General features: G+C 45.5%; 5 protein-coding genes across 6 annotated transcripts; 2 read left to right on the forward strand and 3 right to left on the reverse strand.

The window, feature by feature from the left end:
• Positions 1-1014: 1014 nt before the first annotated feature.
• GL218_00949 (uncharacterized protein) lies at positions 1015-2657 on the reverse strand (the record flags this gene model as incomplete). The annotated part of the gene is made up of 4 exons (XM_033577396.1): positions 1015-1277; positions 1346-2157; positions 2208-2396; positions 2450-2657. Coding segments are annotated over 4 exons (1472 nt in total), but the record flags the coding sequence as incomplete, so codon positions are not given.
• A 3534-nt stretch (positions 2658-6191) lies between these two features.
• On the forward strand, positions 6192-11068 carry GL218_00950 (tRNA3(Ser)-specific nuclease WapA; the record flags this gene model as incomplete). The annotated part of the gene is made up of 3 exons (XM_033577397.1): positions 6192-7204; positions 7255-9203; positions 9486-11068. The coding sequence occupies 3 exons, from the start codon at positions 6192-6194 to the stop codon at positions 11066-11068; spliced, it is 4545 nt and encodes a 1514-aa protein (XP_033439201.1).
• Positions 11069-11440: 372 nt separating this feature from the next.
• GL218_00951 (putative esterase C31F10.02) lies at positions 11441-12332 on the reverse strand (the record flags this gene model as incomplete). Its single annotated transcript, XM_033577398.1, has 8 exons — positions 11441-11516; positions 11586-11664; positions 11717-11782; positions 11831-11945; positions 12004-12069; positions 12128-12143; positions 12202-12242; positions 12294-12332. The coding sequence occupies 8 exons, from the start codon at positions 12330-12332 to the stop codon at positions 11441-11443; spliced, it is 498 nt and encodes a 165-aa protein (XP_033439202.1).
• Positions 12333-12611: 279 nt separating this feature from the next.
• Positions 12612-14207, forward strand: GL218_00952 (uncharacterized protein; the record flags this gene model as incomplete). The annotated part of the gene is made up of 1 exon (XM_033577399.1): positions 12612-14207. One exon carries the CDS (start codon positions 12612-12614, stop codon positions 14205-14207), a length of 1596 nt encoding a protein of 531 aa, XP_033439538.1.
• Positions 14208-14957: 750 nt separating this feature from the next.
• GL218_00953 (uncharacterized protein) lies at positions 14958-16762 on the reverse strand (the record flags this gene model as incomplete). 2 transcript variants are annotated; one of them, XM_033577400.1, is made up of 3 exons in its annotated part: positions 14958-16172; positions 16368-16546; positions 16723-16762. In XM_033577400.1, the coding sequence occupies 3 exons, from the start codon at positions 16760-16762 to the stop codon at positions 14958-14960; spliced, it is 1434 nt and encodes a 477-aa protein (XP_033439199.1). The 2 variants fall into 2 exon arrangements, with proteins under 2 accessions (XP_033439199.1, XP_033439200.1); XM_033577401.1 differs by lacking the exons at positions 16368-16546; positions 16723-16762 and having other exon boundaries at positions 14958-15611.
• Between the last annotated feature and the right edge of the window lie 3774 nt (positions 16763-20536).

Below are 20536 nucleotides of genomic sequence, written 5' to 3' on the forward strand. Positions count from 1 at the left end.
GTCGTCAGCGGTTGCATCGGTTACGTGTCGGTTACACAGCAGTTACGTCCGTTACGGCGGTCACAGCGGTCACAACGGTCACAACGGTTACGTCGGTTATATAACGGTTACCTTAGTTGTAACGGTTACAGTAGTGGTAACGGTTTCGGAGGGGTTACCCGGGAATTATTAGGCGCATATACCCTATACGTATAACATTATTTTTTTTTTTTAATATTTTTACATGTTTTGATTTTTTTCAATTTTATATTTTGGTTCGTTAAAAAATAACTAAAATTATGCACTAGTCCAAATTTGGTCTAGTTTGACGGTTGTGGTGTAGGGGTTGATGGTACGTGCGACCCTATCAAAATGAAAACCACCAAAAAATTTCTTGTATACTTTTATCGATGCACCTCCCAATTTAAGTCGTATAAGGAATCCGGATATACCGTTAGAATCGTCTTTTTAAAGGCTTTATTTTAATATATTTTGGTTAAATTTAGACCTAATATATGGGTAGAAAGTATTTAAAATAGTCGTAAACGCTTTCTACCCCCGGCATTTTTAAAATGGGGCAAAAGCCACACCAAATTTAAATGCTTTCTACGTAGAAAGCTAAAAGACTAATAGTTAGGGTTTCGTGGCGCCTGTGGCGCTAACGAAAGGAGATGCGGGCGAAGCTTGCTCCTCGAATTCTAGTCTTAACACACTAAGATAACTAATAGTTAGGTCATTTAAAATAAGTTGTCCCTCCTGCTTTAACTTATGACTTATCTACTCATCTTTGAATATTTAAATGTCCAAAGTGTTAAAATGATACCAACACCTATAAGAGAAAGCGTGAGCATGATTGCCCTCCACGCAGGACGTCGCAGTATCTTGGCCGCAATATCACCCGTGGTTAAGACACGTGAATCCAAGCTGTTCAGCTTCTTCCAAAGGCCTGCGCGATATTTGATATTGGTTCCCCTAGTGGTGGTCCTACAACACGACAGTGAAATTGGACCGGATTGGTCAACCTGGCTATTGGACGGGCTCGCGTCGTCGTCGATTGCAAATATTTCTGTCTGCATGAACGTCTCTACGCCGTCTTCCCACTTCGTCCCTGCCGCCCAGAAATTAATCAAGTTCTTGCAGCCTTCGATGGCATTCCGTGCACCAATGATCGAGTTGAAAGAATCTAGGTTCTTGGGCACAGGTAGTGGGGCATCTTCGAGACCGTCGTAGTGAGCATGTATATCGCTGTCCTGCCCGGCATAGCAGTGAAAGTTAATGACGGCGCCCCAGTCACCCCACTATGACATCCCGTGTTAGTATTTGAAAACCGCTGAGAAGGAAGGAGATGTCTCGGAGATTCACTTACTGTTCCGGGCTTGAAGACCATGTATTCATCCTCATCACGGCCGAGATAAGATTCGGGGTTCTTGAGTCGTCGCTGAGTATGTCCAACTGCATAAGAGTCCGTAATCATGTGTAAGCAGATACCGAGCGCCCGCCATTGAATATTTGTCTGAAAGTAGTTTGGCGTACTGGCCAGAATAAGGTCGCGAAGTGAGCTTTGGCCCGTAGGAGTGGTACCGGAGTCGAACCATTCTCCCAAGGCCTGCTGAAGCTGATCCGTATCGGACACTTCCTGGTTTCCGCAGGCGAGCTTGTACATGACTCCGAACCACTTGAGTATCTTCCTCTGGGTCTCTTTTGGCATTTCGCCGACGGTGGCGCCCATGCCGTGAAGAAATTGGAGATCGCCAAAGTGAGAGCGTTGGATCATACAAGATGGGGGTCCAAATTCGAAGTCTTCATACCACTCGAGACCGGTACTGAATTCGTGGTTCTTTTTCGTATAGTCATCAAAAAGATAGCACGATGGGTCATCATTCCACAGGACACCGCGGAAATACTCCCATTGCTTATCATTTAGATTGTGATAAGTGGTGCCTTTAGGCAGGGGCTTATTAGATAGGATGAAAGCAGCAATGCCAATTGTCTCGTGTACGGGCTGCTTGGTAACCAAAGGTGCCGCGCCGTCAAATCCGATGTCGTACTTGGCCTGGAAGGAATCGCCTTTTTTTCCATACCTAATATTGGGGATATTCTCATGACTGCTGCTGAGAAGCGCCTTGTGAGGTAGCTTGTCGTTGCTCTTCGATCCCGTAATTTGAATATCGACTTGCCCTATCCTACGTTAGTATGCTATTCAAATCGTTCGTGCGTGACTCTCATACCATAGAATGGGTGACCGGATTCTTTATATGGCAGCACTTTCAGATCGTATAAGTCAGGGTTACTTGTTGTCGCCTTCAAGTAGTTCGGGGACCAAGGTGTTTCGGGACACGAAAATTCTAGCCTGAAATTTGGAGGAGAACCTCCAGTTAGAGCTTCATACTCTACCCACCCTTCTGAGCCGCCATAGACTTTAATGAATTAGTACACAATTCTCGTAATGTTTTTCTTAAGTTGAACTCACTTTTGGGGTCTTTGAGCTGTATCTGAGGGCTTGAGTGGGCATCGATTGTGTTAAGAGGCATACCCTCGGGCCATACGCCATATCGGCCGTTGACCCCGAAATCGCTGAGGCCGAGATCTTCATCTGAAAGATTGTTTATGGTAATATAACATGAGAAGTCATTAAGATCTCCATCTCCAACGGCATCTTCAACATCGTGGGAATCCATATTGGGTGAAACTATGAGAAAGAAGTGATAAGAGAGTATGAGAACTGTGCTGCGACTCGTCTACATTATGAAAGTTCTTTCGAGCAAAGCGTCGGTTCTATAACCTCCCAGCTAGGGGTTTGTTCAAGTGATTTTCCAACTAGACCCAAATCACCTCGAATGCCTCTGAGGCTGGCTGGACGGGGTTTGGTTTCGGTCATAGTAAAGTTCGTTGCTATACTGACCCTACCCCTAGTTGACATGCAGTGAGATTATTTGAAGAGGCGTGATTCAAAAATTCTAGTTATTGATGTACTTCAAATGCATCGTGATGACGCATGATTGTCATCTGTGGCCTGCCCCTTGCTTCGTGATGGCTTGGGTGACTTACAATGTCCAATGTAGAGAACTGCTCAGCTACCTCCTATCACTGTGGCTGATCGCATCGGGGAAGTAGTATATGCAGAAATAGATGAGGGGAGAGCAGCCGTGGCGTTTTGGTTTCTCATATGTTCTAGACTGCTGACGATTAGACCGGGATTTGCTTTTGCTAACGGTTTTGATTCATACACTACATTGTTTAAACTGACGGAAAAGATGTCTTGCTGAATAAGGCGCCGAGTGTAACGTTAATATAATTCATAAGCTCACTGTATGACCCTAAGAAACATGACGAGATTTCGAATAGCCTACATACCCGGCAATACTGTCAACGACCCCAGAGCGGCTGAATAGCGTCACAATGACTAGCGCAGTTTATGGACCGCCAAGCCAGTAAGCTGCGCCACCACTTTAACGTTATTCTCTAACGGTCGTATCTGGCGAATCGGAGTTATGTATTATCCGACTGACGGCCGGCTTGTAGATTGACACGGCTCATCTATCGATCTATCGAATGGCTCATACACCGATGCCTCGCCTATGATGCCCGAGTGCCCGAGAGACACTGTCTCAGACCAGCTTCTGCGAGAAGTATGAAGGTAAGATCACCTATGCGTATGCGTGAGGGGTTTTTATTGAGCGCGTCTATTACCTTTCGGGCAGCGTGCGATTGAAACCGAAGCTGAATGAACGCCAGTTTGATACTCACTCAAGACACTCCCCTTTGAGGGAAACATAGCCATAACACATTTTATCACTCTCTATCTAACTGTATTCGCACATACACCAGGCCGTACTTACGGAATAACTCTGTCAGCAATAATCTAGGTGATAACATTTAAGGGGTATTACAAAGTAATTGCTATGTATTGTATATTGTATTTACAGTCATCTCTCGACAATATAATACCACGATCCAGAACAAGAACGCTCGCTGAACTCAAAGTAATAGGTAATGGCCAATAAAATTTTGAAATTGGATATTCCCGCTTATTCAGAGGCCCTAGGCTATTGAAGTGCGTTTATCGTGGAATATTTTCGAGTAGATGTTGCTCGGCATTCTTTATCTTTGATCACTTCCCTGGTCTGTAACACAACCTAACAAGACCCGTTTATAGTCCCACCCACATCATCAACTTCTTTAAAGCCGTTTTGTTATGCGAGTGGCATTCTATCTCTTCAACAGTCCATGCAGGTAGCCACAAAATATCGGAAAAGCCGGTATCCATGTTCGAAAAACTCACTATTGCTTTTCTTGCAAGTCAAAGTACGTAAACGATTTGATCACTGGCTTCTCCTCTCTTCTCTTCACTGTGCCGGAAGTATGTCAGTAAACGTAAGTTAATGAAAAGATCACACCCCGGTATCATTAGTAACAGTCGAAATCTGCCGAGGTATAATGCTGATTAAATTCAGGAGAATATCAAGCCTACGAGATATCTTGTAGAAAAGAGATGAATTAATTGACGACAATTTAATCTGTAAAGTTTTCAATTTATGATAAAATATTCGAAATGTACTCTCAGTCTTCAAGGCCTTCCCCAAGCGAATGTCCATAATTTGCGTTTAAAAGCTTAGCTCTACGTATCCTTTCTACGGAAGACATAACCTCCTGGTCTAGATCTCAGGTTCCGGTTCCTGAGCAACTAACTTCATAGTTTCTCTATATCCCGACTCAAATTCATGTTCGGCAAGCTCATCAAGATTGTCAGGGTCCTTAGGCTTTTTCCCTGGATCACCCACCGCACCGGGTGTGAAGACAAACTACAATTATGTGACTTAGTTATGTGAAAAAAAGCTCAGCTGAAAGGTATACTCACGTATAGGTTAGCATTGGCATCATTGGGCCATTCAACGAAAATGCCTGTACAATGTGCCTCGCTGGAGCAGACACTAGTACCGGCACTATAATCGTGGAGAGTGATATCCGAATTGGCCGGTCCTGTAGTCCACTGACTATTGGTCGAGCCTGAGTAGGCGGCGTCAATGGCCGTATAGGAAATACCCCACCAGCTTTCTTTGAAGTAACAAAGCCCGCTGGAGTCGACGGCAGCTTTTCCTAGGTTTTGGCAAGTAAGTCCTTGGGCCGAGACTGTCATGGATGCAGAAGAACCCGTAAGTCTCATGCACCTGTCACTTGAAGATCCAGGAGTCCAGTTAACGATGTAAGGTTTGACTGGCTTTGTGTTTACCCAGACACATCCGTGAATTTGGGCAGCTAAATAGAGGCGTTAGTGATTATGTTGCCATACGACTTATATGGGGGTATTCAACTAACCGCCTTTCTCTGCGGCTACGAAGCCCCCAAAGGCTGCAAAAGCAAGAGCAAGACAGTCCGTTCTGCCACGCATTTTCAAATTATGAGAAGAGAAATTAGACGAGCCCTACGAGATTCCACAGGAGAAGATTACTGCGGTCTAGGCAATCCAAACTGATAAGTATTGAAGGTAAAGATTTCGAAACTCACGAAGCTACTTAGATTGACTATTTAAATTACTTTCTGCGAGGACTGTCCCACGTGATTTGCCATACCCCGATCTATAACTGTGGTGAAACCCCTATATTTCTCATATAGGGGTGGCCGATGCTGAAATCCGTTCGGCAGAAAATGCAAAGTAATATACATTAATCTAACCTATCTAGGTATGTCTCGAGATATTCGATACTCAACTGACAAGCATGGGAGTGAACGTAGTATCTTACTGCATGCACGATTCAATAATTGCCATCTGGTACGCCCTTGTGACTAGTAGATACAGGAGACGCCTTGCCCCTTGACTCTATACTTACTTGGAATCTCTCTTGTACGTCAATGATACTTGCCTACTCTAGCTGCTTTCAATATTGGCCCCGCTCTTCCAATCATACTCGCACTCAGCGTGAACAAGTCTGACAGATACACAAACCCCGAATGCTTTTCAGCCAAAGGCAAGCTAGCTGCTGATATCTCTGGGCACACTTCAGCTTCTGAAGTGTATGCGGGCGTTCTTGGAGTACACTTCCAGTATTTCCTAGATGTCACATCTTCCATGATGATAAAGCTGTTATGCTTTCCCTAGGTTCATAATGCGGTTTTAGGGATTTCAATGCTTATATTATTAATGACTCCGTTGAATGTCAAATACAGATCAATCACTCCTACTTGAACCTTCCTCTGCTTCTGATAGAACCAATATGGGTGACGCAGGACAGTACCAAGGCTCACAAGCCTTCAGCCATATTGTGCCCCAGAAAAATGAGTCCGTAAACCCTAATACGGGGTCATTGAACTATACAACACAGCTGCTGCAACTTCGTGGCGTCAGACCCGGTATTGACTTAAGTCTGAACGTGTTTTATAGTTACGGCACGGTGGGCACTTTTGGTCTACCACATAATTGGAGTCTCGATCTTCCCTACGTTCTAGATGGCAAGAGTCTTACTGCAAATGGACATACCTATGCCATCGACTATGAATGGTCCGACGACAAGGACTATGCCTCTGGCCTGAAGTACATGAATAACCACGGCATCAAGTTTGAGAAAATTGTCCCTCCTCAAGATCTACCTTCTGGACTTCCTGGACAATACGGTTACCAGCTTAGTCAGGTTGACGGGTCCAAGGTGTACTTTGATGTTGAAGGCAAGCCCTTGCAGAACTCAGATATCTACGGTAATTTCATTTACTATAGCTATCTTCAGGGCTCCGATGGTGGTGTTGCTTCGCAGAACGTGCTCCTGGATTTCGTCCAAGACTCCTGGGGACAACGGATTACCTTCCAATATCAGGAGTCTCAGCAGTGGGTAATCACGCTTCCTACAGGCTCATACACAACAATCAACTTCTCGGAAGATGGCATTCTTACCATCCAGGACCCTGCAGAACTTATCACGTCCTTTGACTATCAGCCTTCTCCTGGAGATAGTAGGTCGAAGGTTCTGTCTATAATTACGTATCCCACTGGACTATCGTCAAGATATGAGTGGGGTACTGTTGAATACCTAGACGGGAATGGATCCGCACAGTATATGCCAAAGGTCGACAATCATTATCAGATGGACACCGATGATACGATATATAGTAACACCTCATACGATCTGGGAGGGTTCTCCGGTGGCAGTACCTATACCGGTGCCGCCATCGGTCTCAAGATGGCTGGTGCTACAGACGCCTTGATGGATGGAGCGGGAAGGGCGTTATCTTACACGTAAGGATACCAGGCTCGCTGTCTAAGAATTACCTACTAATGCTAAAAAGGTACGATGTAACAAAGACAAGTAACGATAAGGATGGAAATGGGGTAGCCAGGACAACTACTTATTTCAACAACTACCATCTACCTATCCGACAAATCAAATATTCTCTTGACAACAAGGGCAACTTTGTAGAAGCCTACCAGACTGAATACGAATATGACATTCCGATAGACGAAAGAGCCCGAACTACCGCGTATAATTATCCAGTTGCTACAACAACATTCAACAATACAAACCCTACTGGGGACCCGGTCTGGCAGTGCCTTACACATTCTAGCTCCGCATACAATGAATACGGCAACTTGACTAGCAGAATCTCGGAGGTCAATATCTCTGGTAGTGGTCGCGTCAAGCAGACAACAACAACAAATGAATATATGACAACATCATGTAACATCCAGCTTGTAAGCGTGTCTACCCAGCGGGATGAGATCACCCAGTCCGAGGAACAGACGGCGAACACAGCAACCGAAGATGGAAGGGCTGTGGCTTCTACTACATCATCTTTCCTTTCCGGAGCAGGTCAGCAGCTCAAGCCGTGGACTCGGCACACATATGGTTATGACAGCCAGGGTAGAACCATCACAGACACTCTGGCCTGGGCACCGGGCGCGTCGGTGCCCGATGGTAGCGTTGACACAGTAACGAATACGATGACTTACTCTTTTGACAGTGGCACGCTTACCCAAACGGTCTACGACGCGGACAAAAACGCCACCGTCGTCAAATATGACATGCGCAAGTACGCAGGGCCGATGATAAGCAAGACCTTGCCTTTAGGCCAGACCGAAAAGTTCGACTACGACAATATCTGCAGGCTAATTAAACACACTGACGCCTTGGGTTACGTCACTACGAACACTTACACTGTTGGGCCAAAAGGTGGTTCGGAAAGTGTGAAGTCACCTGGAGGCTACGTCAAGCTTACGAAGTACGATGTCTTAGGACGCGAATCCGAAGTTCTTGACAATGGAGATCCAACTCAGGCAACTTCATCCGAAGCCACTAGGCTTCTGAGGCGTCAAACGTACGACTTTCTTTCCCAAGTAAAGGAAACAACGGACAATCTAGGGTTGGTGACCAAGTACGTTTACGACGCATTATCTCGTCCTCGTAGTGTGACCGACCCAAAGAAAAATGTCTTGAACTACCAATACGACGACGTAAACCTTGTAATTACTCAGGATCTTAACGGAGACATCCGTTCTGTTACTCAACTGAACGGACGCACAGAGGCGCTCAAAGTCGTCACTTACCCGGATTCTAGTGACGAGCTAGCTACGTACATTCTCGAGACTAATACTGTATATGATGGGAATAAACGACCCATTAGCACAACGCAAATCCAGAGACCTAAGTCATCTGGAGATAGTATTACGCTTGAAAAGGCTGATATTGAATATGGCCCTCAGTCCCTCGTTTTCTCACGCACCATCATCGGCTCGGCTGTCGGGGGTACAGATATCGTTAAACGCCAGTTCACTTACGATCTATTGGGTAACACGTATACGTGGATCAAGGATACCACGTATGCTGATGGCAGGGAATACCAAGTCAGAGGCCCCATCAACATATACGATTGGAACAATCGACTTGCCATGACAAAAAACCAGCTTGGCCAGGAAGAACTGAATTACTACGATGCCAATGGCTGGCTTAGCAAAACTGTGCGATACGACGGGTCTGAAGTGAATTCCATCTGCGATGATGTTGGACAGTTCATCAAAACGACCTATCCTTCCAGCTCGATAGAGGTTGATTACGATTCTGACGGGCATATAACTCAGGTGAAAGACGGAGACGACATCATCAAGTATGGTATTACCTTGGACGGTACTCTAGATAAAACTACCTACAGTGACGGTCTCACGCAAGTCAATATTCTCGACAAGTACAGTCGACTCGTGACGCAAACAGACGTCTTTGGCGTTTCTCGGACAACCGAGTACGGTTCGTTTGGGGAAGTATCTAGTCGGTCATGCAAAACGGAGAAATTAACCTACAACTATGGCACGGTTAACCATAGCAACGGTCAATGTGTTGGTTTTAATCTTGTCGGCGGACATTCTTATGTCAATACGATCCGGTATGATGGTTTCAATCGTCTAAGCGGCACAACTGCCACGAAGTCTAATGGCGAGACACTGCTTGACTCTTCCTACATTATCGATGGGAAGGGAAAAGTCATAAATATTATAACCAAGTCAACTACTGCTTCAACATTGAACATAGATCGCACTATCGCATACGATGGTCTCGGCCAAGTCACGTTCGATAGTCGTCCTTCGGCAGGCCTCGGTGATACTACGTATACGTACGACGGCAATTCCAACATACTTTCCACCACGGTTGATGGGAATACAACTACAATGTCATATAATGAAATCGACCAGCGCACAGATGCTGGATTCGTATACGATACACTGGGGCGGTTGGCCACCGATAACCAGGACCAGAAATACCAGTTTGATGATCGGGATCGTTTGTTATCAGTCCAAACTGGAGGCATGGCATCGGGTTTTGAGTATCGAGCGGATGACTATCTCGCGCGCCGTAAAGGTGTTTCAGACACGGTTGAAATGTACTATAACAGCGGCAAGGTTAACTCACTGGCTGTCTTGAAGGAGAATAAATCAACCGAGAAAACGAGCTTCTTCACTGGATCCAAGGCTATCGTCGCAAGCTACACGGACGAGAAGACGCCCGACTACTTCTTCGACTCTGTGAATTCTACAGCGCTGCTGGTAGGCGACGATCACGAGACATCCATCACGTACGATGCCTATGGGAAGGCAAGCCCCTCGTCCACCGTCGACTCGCGGTCAAACTTCGGGTTCGGACAGGAATTCTGCGATGAGACGAGCGGGCTAGTATATCTGCGCTCCAGATACTACAGCCCCAAAATCATGGGATTCATTTCTATGGATCGCAATCACCAAGAGAACCGATACGCATATTGCGAGGGTGACCCCATCAATAATTTCGATCCCCTAGGGCAATCGTGGGAAACTGCCCTCGGAATTACCGCCTTAGTTGTCGGGGCTGTCATCGGTGCCGTCGTCACCGCCGGCGTCGGCCTAGCTCTCGAAGCAAGTCTCGGCGCCGCCGTTGGTGCGTTCGGGCTTAGCGAAGTAGCTGCCGCCACAGCATCGTCCGTAATCGGAGTCGCTTCGGCGGCAATAGGGGGAGCAGTTGGCAATGTCGCCGGCGGCTATGTCAGCGCTGCCATCCAAGGTAATACTTACACCGGAATGGATGCCCTCGTCGACGCGCTGACGGGTGCCGCCGGTGGGTCAGTCGGCAAGTTGATTGAGCCCACAGCTAAAGCGTTTGCGGCTAGCGCTAGATACGGCGAAAGAGCATTGACTCCGCTGGCGCAGAAGGCTCTGGCTAACGGAATTTCAGGAGCTGTCAACAACGGGACGCAGTCTATCGTTCGACCAATCCTTCTAGGAGAGCCCATAAGCCCGTTGAAGGTCGGTACTTCCATGCTTATGGGATTCGGCGTAGGTATAACTAAAACGTATGCCTTGGAGAAGGTGAAGGTGCAGTATCGCGAAACCTCGCCCCGTGTTCGGGCTGCAGCAAGGCAGTTCCTTGGACGTGTGCGAGGAAAGATACAGGCTGGTAAGATGAAGGATATTGATATTTACGATAGCAGTGGGGTGGATCTGGTTGGCTTCAAGAGTCTTTCGGGGAGTAGCTCGGCTGTTGACGCAGAGGTTTCTACTCTGGCGAGTTCAGCACTAAGATCTAGGCTTGGGACTTTGAGTCAGGAACATGAGGATCTTCCTCCGTTGATAACCGAACTTTGAGGGTAGGAAGTTATGATCTTTAATCCCCCAATGCAACATGACATTTATTTGAATGTCTCTTAGACAACAAGTAGAGCGCAATATAGGATTTTGTCAAGAAAGGCCTCACTAGCAACCAGCCTACCTAACCTCCCCGCATGCTTCTAGGAAGAGCACTATATATCGTTGAAAGGGGCAAAGTGAAACAGGAAGGCAGCTTCTTTCCTTGAAGTCTGACAAGATGAGTAGAGAGATATGATTCAGATAGATGAATCAATATGTTTCTACAGCCACCTGAATGTAGCTATATTTAATTTATATGCTTAGCTACTCGAATCCATCAAGACGTAATAGTATATCGAACAAGTTTCCTGCTTTGAAAAAGTGTCAAATCTACGCCTCTTCGATCTCTGCATTATCAGGGGGTGTGAATGGTGTTTCTTGCGCCTTCCAAGCTTGCGTTACATATCTGAATAAGTTAGAAACTTCTCGCTCTAGTAGATTATGAATAAGGCATATCAAAGAAATGGCAACTTACTTAGTATGACTTCCCCTTGCAGCGAGTTCGCCTTTGGCGTTCCGAAAAGTTACAGACGTATAAGCTAGTGTCTTGCCCACTGCGAATGGTAATTAGTTCTAGTTCTCCTGCTTACATAGAACGTTTCTCACTCTTATCGCAAACGGCGGTAGCGGTGATCTTGTCGCCAACTTTACCACCGCTGCTTAGGTAAGTGACTTGTCCAGTTAGCGTTACTTCAACTTATAGATGTGTTGTGAGCTCACCGTTTAGATCTGTTGACACGCCTGTAGCGTAAAGCCCCATCGATGCGACGGCTAGGGAACCCCCTAGGTCTACCATACTAGCAATTGTGCCCCCGTGTATGATTTTTAGACGGTTCTAGAAGTAGATTATGAGTAGGTGTTTAACAAATGTGTGTCTGGATGGCGTATCCTACTGTGTGGTCTTTAGTGATATCCAATTCGAAATCGACCTTCCCTGCAGCGGCGTTCGTAACTCTGAACTATGATTATCAACAGGCTTAGACGAGTACCAGTTATAATATATTAAATCAAACTTACGTGTGGTCCCAGTAGCCTAATAGAAGAGAATCAGTATCGCTACGTGAAATATCGTGGGTATGGAATAGATTTACCTCGGCTCCAAGCCGGACTCGGCCATGAAGGATTTTAATACCTAAACAATCGCAATTAGTAGTAATTCTTATATTAGATTCCGGATGCTAACCGATCTCACAAATCTCAGCGGGGGTAACTTTTGCGCCATCGTGAGATTTAGGGTATGAATTGTTCGGGAGATGAAAGTTAAGCTCCGGAGTCCGCGAGCCGAACTTTAACAACCGCACCGTTGCTCACCGATACACGCCGAGGCTAATACGGGATCCACATAGGTGAATAAAGTGGGTCTAGATGGAGCTACCGGTACACCGATACGCTGATAAGATAGTATTGGATTCTTCACCTTTTGTACTTCGTAGTCGCATTTTTAGCCGCCCGATTTGATCAAACAAAGGCCTTTTTTTCATGGCATCGCGGTAGCGCAGCTATGGCTACAATTCGTAAACCTTCCGAATCTACGACAATATCTACACCCAACCCTGTTCCGTATATTCGATTGCATATTACGCCGTTAGACGAATCGCTGCTTAACGTTGTTGTCCCCTCTTCTGTCCTACCTCGAGCGCGTAACATCTCGTATCACACTATAGAAACCTTTCCTGACAAGCAATACGGTTTCGTCGATCTACCTGCGGCTGACGCGGACAAGATTAAAAGAAAATTAAACGGAGCCGTCCTAAGAGGAATCAAAATGCGTATTGAGAAGGCCAAACCCGAATCTATCCCCGAGCCCACAGGCGCGGCTACCGAAAGCGAAGTCAAGAAGGACAGAAAGAAAAAGAGGAAGCGCGAGGTTGACGTGATACCCGGAGTCGAACTGGAAGGTCGAAAAGTTAAGCGCGGATGGACTACCTCGGATCGCGAGATGATCGAGAAGAAGCGGAAGACGAAGAAGGAAAAGAAATCTAAGGAAGGGAAGAAAAAGAAGAGGGAGACCAAGTCAAAATATACAGACGAGCCGGAATGTTTGTTCAAGACGAAACTTCCAGATACTAGAATATCGTCGAAGGATAATCAAGATCCCGACGGGTCCAAAAAGAAGAAGCACAAAAACGGTCGCGAGGTGGTCATGCACGAGTTCGAGAACACGACGAAGCATCCTTCATTTCTCAAGAGTAGCACTGAGAAGTCAAGCTTAGGGGCTATGTCTTTTGAAGATGGCGTTGGCTGGGTGGACGAGCACGGAGCTGTTGTCGAACCCGTCGTGAATAAGAGACCAAGCGTTAATTCTTCAAAACCAGCGGCAGGATCCAAGCCCCCCGAATTGGCAACTTCTGCAGAGGACGATGATACGTCAAGTAGTAGTGGTTCTTCTGATGATTCCGACGTTGCCGAGATGCTCAGCCAGGCTGTAGATAGCTCAGACGATGATGAAGGCGACGAGCAGCCTGCGAAGCTCAAGTTAGACACGCAAATTTTAACCAGCCCCGTATCAATCCTGAAGACGGGGTCTGCAAGGCCGAAATCTTCTGGTTCAACCACCAGCCTCACCATTAAGATACCCCCTGTTACGCCGGCTGCTACGAAAGTGCACCCCCTCGAAGCGTTATATAAGCGACCTAAAGGAGGCTCTGAAATACCCAACGAGGCTCAACCTTTTAGTTTCTTTGACGGGGACGACGATGACATCGAAGAAGATGAAAGCGCCATGGGTCCCCCGAGCCAACCTCCCATGACTCCATTCACAAAGCAAGACTTTGAATATAGAAACCTAAGGAGCGCCGCGCCGACTCCGGATACGGCGCATCCTAGTCGAACGTTCAATCTATGGCCGAGACAGGGCTCTGCGGATGATATAGCCGAGGATGATGAGGAAGAACTAGAAGACAGCGGTCAGCACGCGGGAACCAGTACCAATGCCACTCATACTGGTAGTGACGGTCAAACTCCTACTAGTGATTTTCAAAGGCAGTTCTGGGAGAGTCGGGGTGATCTGAACCGCTCTTGGAGGAGGCGGCGGAAGGCTGTTTCGAAAGAGAAGCGATATAGGGACAACCGTGCCCGTGCGGACCGAGCAATTTAGGGTGTGTACTATACGCGAATTCTGGTAGTTTTATCTTGGATCTTGCTCTTATGCATGTATTATGTTCATATACTCGGACCTTGTTAGCGAACCAGAACCTAGGTCCCTCACGTAGGAACTTAGACAGAATCTCCATGGTTATAAGAGACACTTTAAACTTATTAGTTACCCGGTCGCGACATCAGAATGAGATATTCGCATTACAAGCTCTTTATTATCAACCAGGTGCTATGGTTCGTGTGGCCACGATATTACACAAGTATCTCAACTGCCAAAATCAAAACTGTAACCTTCCTTACACTAATAGCTCGGATTATCCCGCGTCCACTATCTGCAAAATGACTTCCTCTCTCAACTTGCAATGAGGCTAAATAAAAGCTAAGTGTGTGTTTGTCTCTCGTCAAAGAATGGTTTGCGAAAGGATATGGTATATACCCCCTCGTGATTAAAACTCAATTCTAAGCGAAACGGTCAGCATGCATAATGATATGAATAATGAGGAAATACTGACCTTGTAGGCGTAGTTCCAGTACATTATTATTGGAACCAGACTTAACAGTCTAGAGGAGGTTCCATCAAAGCTGAGCTGGTACTTCAAAGTTGATCGCGGAAAAAAACAAAACCAGAAACTATGATACGGCCAAGAACCTCCGATTTCCACATTCGTGTCGTATCAGTGCCAAACTAATGATTCAAATCATCAAATACGATCAAGGATGCAAGCGGGGAGTAGTTGCTCAAAGCTATCTCCTAAGGTGAAGAGTGAGCCTCGCTAGCACGCTCGATAATAGGGCTGAGTTCCTTGTAGGCAGTTCTATACGGATACGAAAAGTTGGTATCGACTTCGTACTTGCGATCAGCGCTGGAGAATGTGCCCTTCGACGAAAATTCGGTAAGCGAGCTACTGCGAGGAGGAAAGACGCTAGCTTTGGTGAAATCGCGCTTGGTGCTGCCATATGTGGGAAGAGTGCTAGAGCTGAAAGAAGGTTCGAGACACCAGCTGTCGCGGGGAGGGAGCCCGGTACGGCGAGGCGAGCTGGATTCGGAAGAGCCGAAGTAGCCGATGTCGCTAAGGCCAGACCCAGTCGAAGCTGAGGTGATAGTTGATAGTTGCTCGTTGGTGACTACGGAATCCTCCTGCGCAGAACAGGTGCTGAACTTTATGGGTGATCCTAGCTTACCGGTCTCCTTCTTATGCAAAGAGCTGCTGCGAGCAATACCAATATCGCTGTCGCTGTTCACAGAAGACGAGATGCTCTGGTCACGAATTTGTGCTCGAGCAATAATATCATGTGCTCCCGAACTACCAGCTGCCTTGCCGTATTTCTGCAAAAGCAGATATTGGGCTGGAAGCTGGTCGATATGATTGTCTCGGGGATTTGCGCTTCGGCGATGTCGACCCATATCCTGCTCGATGGAAGTGCCTGACTGGCGGTAGACGCTGCCTTCGATTCGGTGAACAGCAGTGCGGGCAGGCTGCGGGTGGGTAAGGTTTTGCAGTTGCTGAGGGCGACCTCGAGGGTGGTAGTTGCGGCTACCCATTTCGATCCACGGTGCTTCTGTATACAAGCCACGGCTAGATCCCCATTCCTCGATACCAGAGGCGCGGTGCTGACTAAAGATGAGAATCAGAACTAGAATGACAATGCTGCCAAACAGCCATAGAAGAACAGCGTTCTTCACGTCCTCAGTCTGCTTATCCGAAAAGGACTTCAGCATGTTAGCGCTGGCGATGATGCTGACCGTGGCCGCGGCTATCAGGCAGTAGAGCACAATTTGGACAGCGTCTGTATTATTACCAGGTCGGAAGAAGGTGAAGATGCCTACCACCCAGTTATAACCATTTCGAAAGAAGACGCAAATGCGAGCCTTGACGAAGGGGCGACGATGCTGATCGCCAGAAATGATGGAGGAGCGCGGAGAGTGCTGTAGGCTGAGTCCTTGACCAGTAGTGCCGCGAGGTCCCTAAGACGCGGCCTGACTGTCATAGAGATCATGGCTGTCTGAAGACATCTTGTCTGAGTCTGAGCTGGGAATTAGTAAATTGGTCTTGCTGTCAATTCTGCCTTTGGTCTTTTGGCCTTTTGAATAGTTGTGAGCTGCGACTTCTTCGTTCGAATCTACAAAAGTCCCTTTGTTTTTAGGCTTTGTATGATTAACAGGGTGATGGCCTGAGGGCTGTGAGTCCTGGGGCAGGACTTTGTCGTTATGGTCTTGATTGCCAATGACACGGCCGGTGGTAGCTTTGGTAATCTCCCGGGTTTGATTTAGGACGCGAGCCTGGCGCGTATTGGAGGTCCTGGGCAAATCCAATTGTATAAAAGGGATTTTCCCGTGGCCTATAGTATTAGTATAGTTGTTAGCCAGGTTCACAATGTGTTCAGTCTCGAATTTCCAATTCCACACAGATCTGATATACCATAACCAAGCTCACCAGTTGGTAAATCAAGCAAATACGGCTGTCCAAACAAGACTAGAGATACAACACAGAAGCAAGAAAGTGGAGGGAAATTACCTCTTCCGGGATCCCCAAGGTCCTCTGCAGTTTGAAACATGGTGCCTATGACAGATGGTTGACTGATATCAAGAGAGATTGACTATGCTGAAAAAGGTGCAGTTGTTGAAGGTATTGGAAAGAAACCAAAGGCCTGGCACAGATCTTAGGTTTCTAGACCTTTAAATTTCAAGTTTCAAGCGATAGAAACTGTTCCCTGCAAGAAAAGGTAGAGGCTCAAAGGTGTTAACTAAATAGTATATAAAGACGAGATGTACAGCATGATAACCAGCCGAAGCCTAGGATAGCTAAGGGTATGCACCGACTGGGATCTATAGAAAATGGATGGAGAGAATAGGTAGCATACCTTGTGTAAATAAACTAAAACTCGAGCAGTTTTAGGGAGAAAACGCCAGTAGGTCTAAGTAGTAAATGCCGACTTGAATGCGTAGGTAGCGACCGGACAACTTAGTCAAACCTCCTAAAGTAGTAATGGTTAGCCAAGACCCGGTTTGTATTCCTGTGGGAGAATAACACTGGGATGTCAATAAAGAAGAGTCAAATGGATTCAACGTGGGTAGCTGCGACAGCTTGTTGTTCATTGCGGCAGGTAGGCGACCACGTTGTAAAGTGAAATAGTTGATTACATGGATGGAGATGCTGCTGTTAAGAGAACAGAAAGAGCAGGCATTCTCTTCAGCTGTTGCATTCCCGCACAAAATTGTGCAGAGGGAAACCAAATGGATATTGCAAAAAGGCATGTAGGAATGAGGAAAATAGAAGCTGGAAGTTAAAGATGGGTTGAACACTGAAATTGATTTGACTTACCTTTAATAGAAAGGGGGGTTGCTTAAATGCAATGTGGTTTTTGGGAGGGAAGGAAAGAAAAAATGAATGAGAAATTTGTTGCGGAAGAAGACATACAAAAGAGAAGAGTTCTGATCAGCTGCTTGAGTGTTAGGGCAAGGTAGGAACGCGATCTGCTTTCGCGTGTGTATGGTCGCGACTCTGTATGGTCGCGACGCGTCTAGGAGGTGGTCACATAGAAATAAAATGCACCTGCCAATAAAGAGGGAAACTTGATATGCAAAGAAACATTAAATTTAAGAATTTCTTACAGTGGAACGATATCAAGGCACAGTAAATATATGAAAATGATGATTCATGTCTAACAGGAATAAGTTAGAATAACTACCACAAATAGCTTGTAATATAAACATGGTTTAGTATAAATAAGAAAGGAGCTGGAGTTTCATCTTTTCATAAATAATACTAGAAAACTTGCAATCTTCATCTTGTGCAAATAACCCTTTCAATATAGGTAACAATAGAAAATAAATATAATAGCGGCCATGATGTATTAACTACCAGAATCTATTATTTGTTTTTTTCAATGGCCATTGGTTATCCCTGGATTTCAATATTTTGCCTAATTGTTTTATAATTGGAAATATGTTGCAAGCTAATGTCGCCGTTGTTTCCCTCGTGTTTACCTATGGTAATTTGTCTAATACCCTAATCAATGTATAAACAGGCAATAGTTATATGATATCCAGGAAGTAATATCTAAGCTCAGCCTGTCAGGATACAGTATCCTTATATAAACTATAGAAGCTCTAGTTATACATACCGAAGGCATCATGTGTCATAAGCAGTATGCGCGGGATATTAGCAGATTCATAGAATGCTGCAAGTTCTAAGATTATTGACCTGGTTGTTGCTGCATATTTATTCGGAAATTGTCATATATCATAATTTAAGTGGAATATATTCCAGGTATCGTCTGAAGACTTAACTCCCTAGGACCACTGATTAATTGCTTTTTAAGTAAGGCCTGATGTGTGTTGATATTTGTATTTATTAGTACTCCTCAGTTCTTAGTTGTATGCAAATATTATCCACCTTATGTTTATCATGTTGCTGAATGGCCGAGTTCAACCGCTACCTTCTCGATAATCTGTTGTCTTCCTTGATATTTAAGGTCTTTCCTGGTCGATCAATGCTTTAGCTACTCTCAAATACTTCTCATCTTATCTTCTTACCTCTTTTAGTGTTTGAGAAGTTTCGTTGTTGAATATTAACTTGCGGCAAATTATTATTCCGAGGGAATTATCGACATTGGACCTAAGATACTACGATATGAATCCATAGTAGGTCTATGTTAAAGAAACAAGCTTGGGATAGAATCGGACTAGGGTTCATTCGAAACTACAAGAATCATTCTCTAGGTTCCAACTACGAGCGCGTAGAGACGGATACGTATGTCATCGAAGATAGTCTAGAAGATTTAAGTACTCAATGGATGTACTAAGACAGACCTTCACTTTGAAAGGATGGAAGACATGTTTTGGTATACTTGAAAGAGTAGAAGTCATCATAGATAGTTAGTCAATCACCATGTTTGCTTTTACATATGATATAAATAAATCATGCCACAGAAAAGGTAGTATTCCGAATAAAGGATTGGCTAGCTGGTAGCTACAAAACACCTTCTCCTATCGTTCATCGATAAACCAACTCCTCAAATCATCCAATAATCCTCTCAAAGTTATAATCCATCGAGAGATTAAAGGTAGTATCGAAAACGCCTAGTGGCTCGGCGCTGTTGAAGAGTGAAGTGGAAACGGGCGAAGTAGCAAACTCAACTCATCTGTGGATGATGGATGGTCGCCTATTTGCCGCAAGAGCAGCTGGAGCCGCATTCGCCTGTTAGAGAATGGAGTCAGCATTGCAACCTTTTTAGAAATGAAGGTAGTTGGGGATAGCGGGGTTAGAAAAGATCATATAGATGACTTACAGTTGTCAGCACAGCCGCAGTCGCCCTTCATTTTGAATGGTAGTTGGTTTGTAAGGTGAAATAGCTTGGTTGATATTATTGGTCAAGTTTGATCTTGATCTGATTGTAAATATATGCGTGCGTGTAGTTGGAAAGTTGATAGAGAAGAGGGACATGTAGCAACCTTTTATATTGTAGATAAGTGCTCGGGATGTGGGTCTATGGATATTCCGAATCAAGGCAAGCATAGAGATAGGTGGCCAATCAATAATACAAACTGACGATGCGTCGTTTGTGCGGGGTTTGCGCTTTTTCAGCGCGATGTCGCCCTGTCTCACCACACCACCACAAACCCCCAACCCAATCTTCCAACAATACTAATACGGAAGCTAACTTTTAGCTGGTTTGATTTATCCCCTAAAGACACACATGGACCCCGAGTTTCCAATCATCTTAGGTAGTTTCCAATCAGATGATGCATGTGTATGATATACCACGCACAAGTCGCGCAAAAGAAGTTACATGTCTGGATATAAACGGGACGTTTATGTGATAAGCTTCAAAGAATTTGTTAGTCGTTTCTTTACTTAATACCGAGATAGTTTGCGAGGTTTATGCGTTATTGTTAGCTTATGGATCAGGGATCTCTTTGTATCCAACCTCTCCACATCTTTCCTTTTGGTATTACACGACATTACTCTTTGCTCTTTTAGAAACCAAAGACTTTTAAAGTGGCTCTCTATTTCTATATGATACGAATTCCATGGCGAAGGGTTTTATCCTAATTTACCCTTGATATCGCATATCCTCTCTGCGTGCATAGTGACTTGATTCGCAACGGCTTTGCGATGCCGACGAGCTAATCGCACGGTTCCCATGGCAGTTAGAGTGTGCCTCCCGCGGTCTGAGCTAATTTTCATTCGAGCTCCCACACCCGGGACCCAGTCTAGGACGTGAGCTTGCTACCCTGCGTGTACATAAGCTGGGTGTGTGATGGTTCGGGTGGGCTGCACGACAGACAGCTGCAATGCGTTACAGTTACATCGCAGATCCCCTAAT

Source organism: Daldinia childiae (assembly GCF_008694065.1).
Source record: "Daldinia childiae strain JS-1345 chromosome Unknown Scaffold2, whole genome shotgun sequence".
Lineage (NCBI taxonomy): Eukaryota > Fungi > Ascomycota > Sordariomycetes > Xylariales > Hypoxylaceae > Daldinia > Daldinia childiae.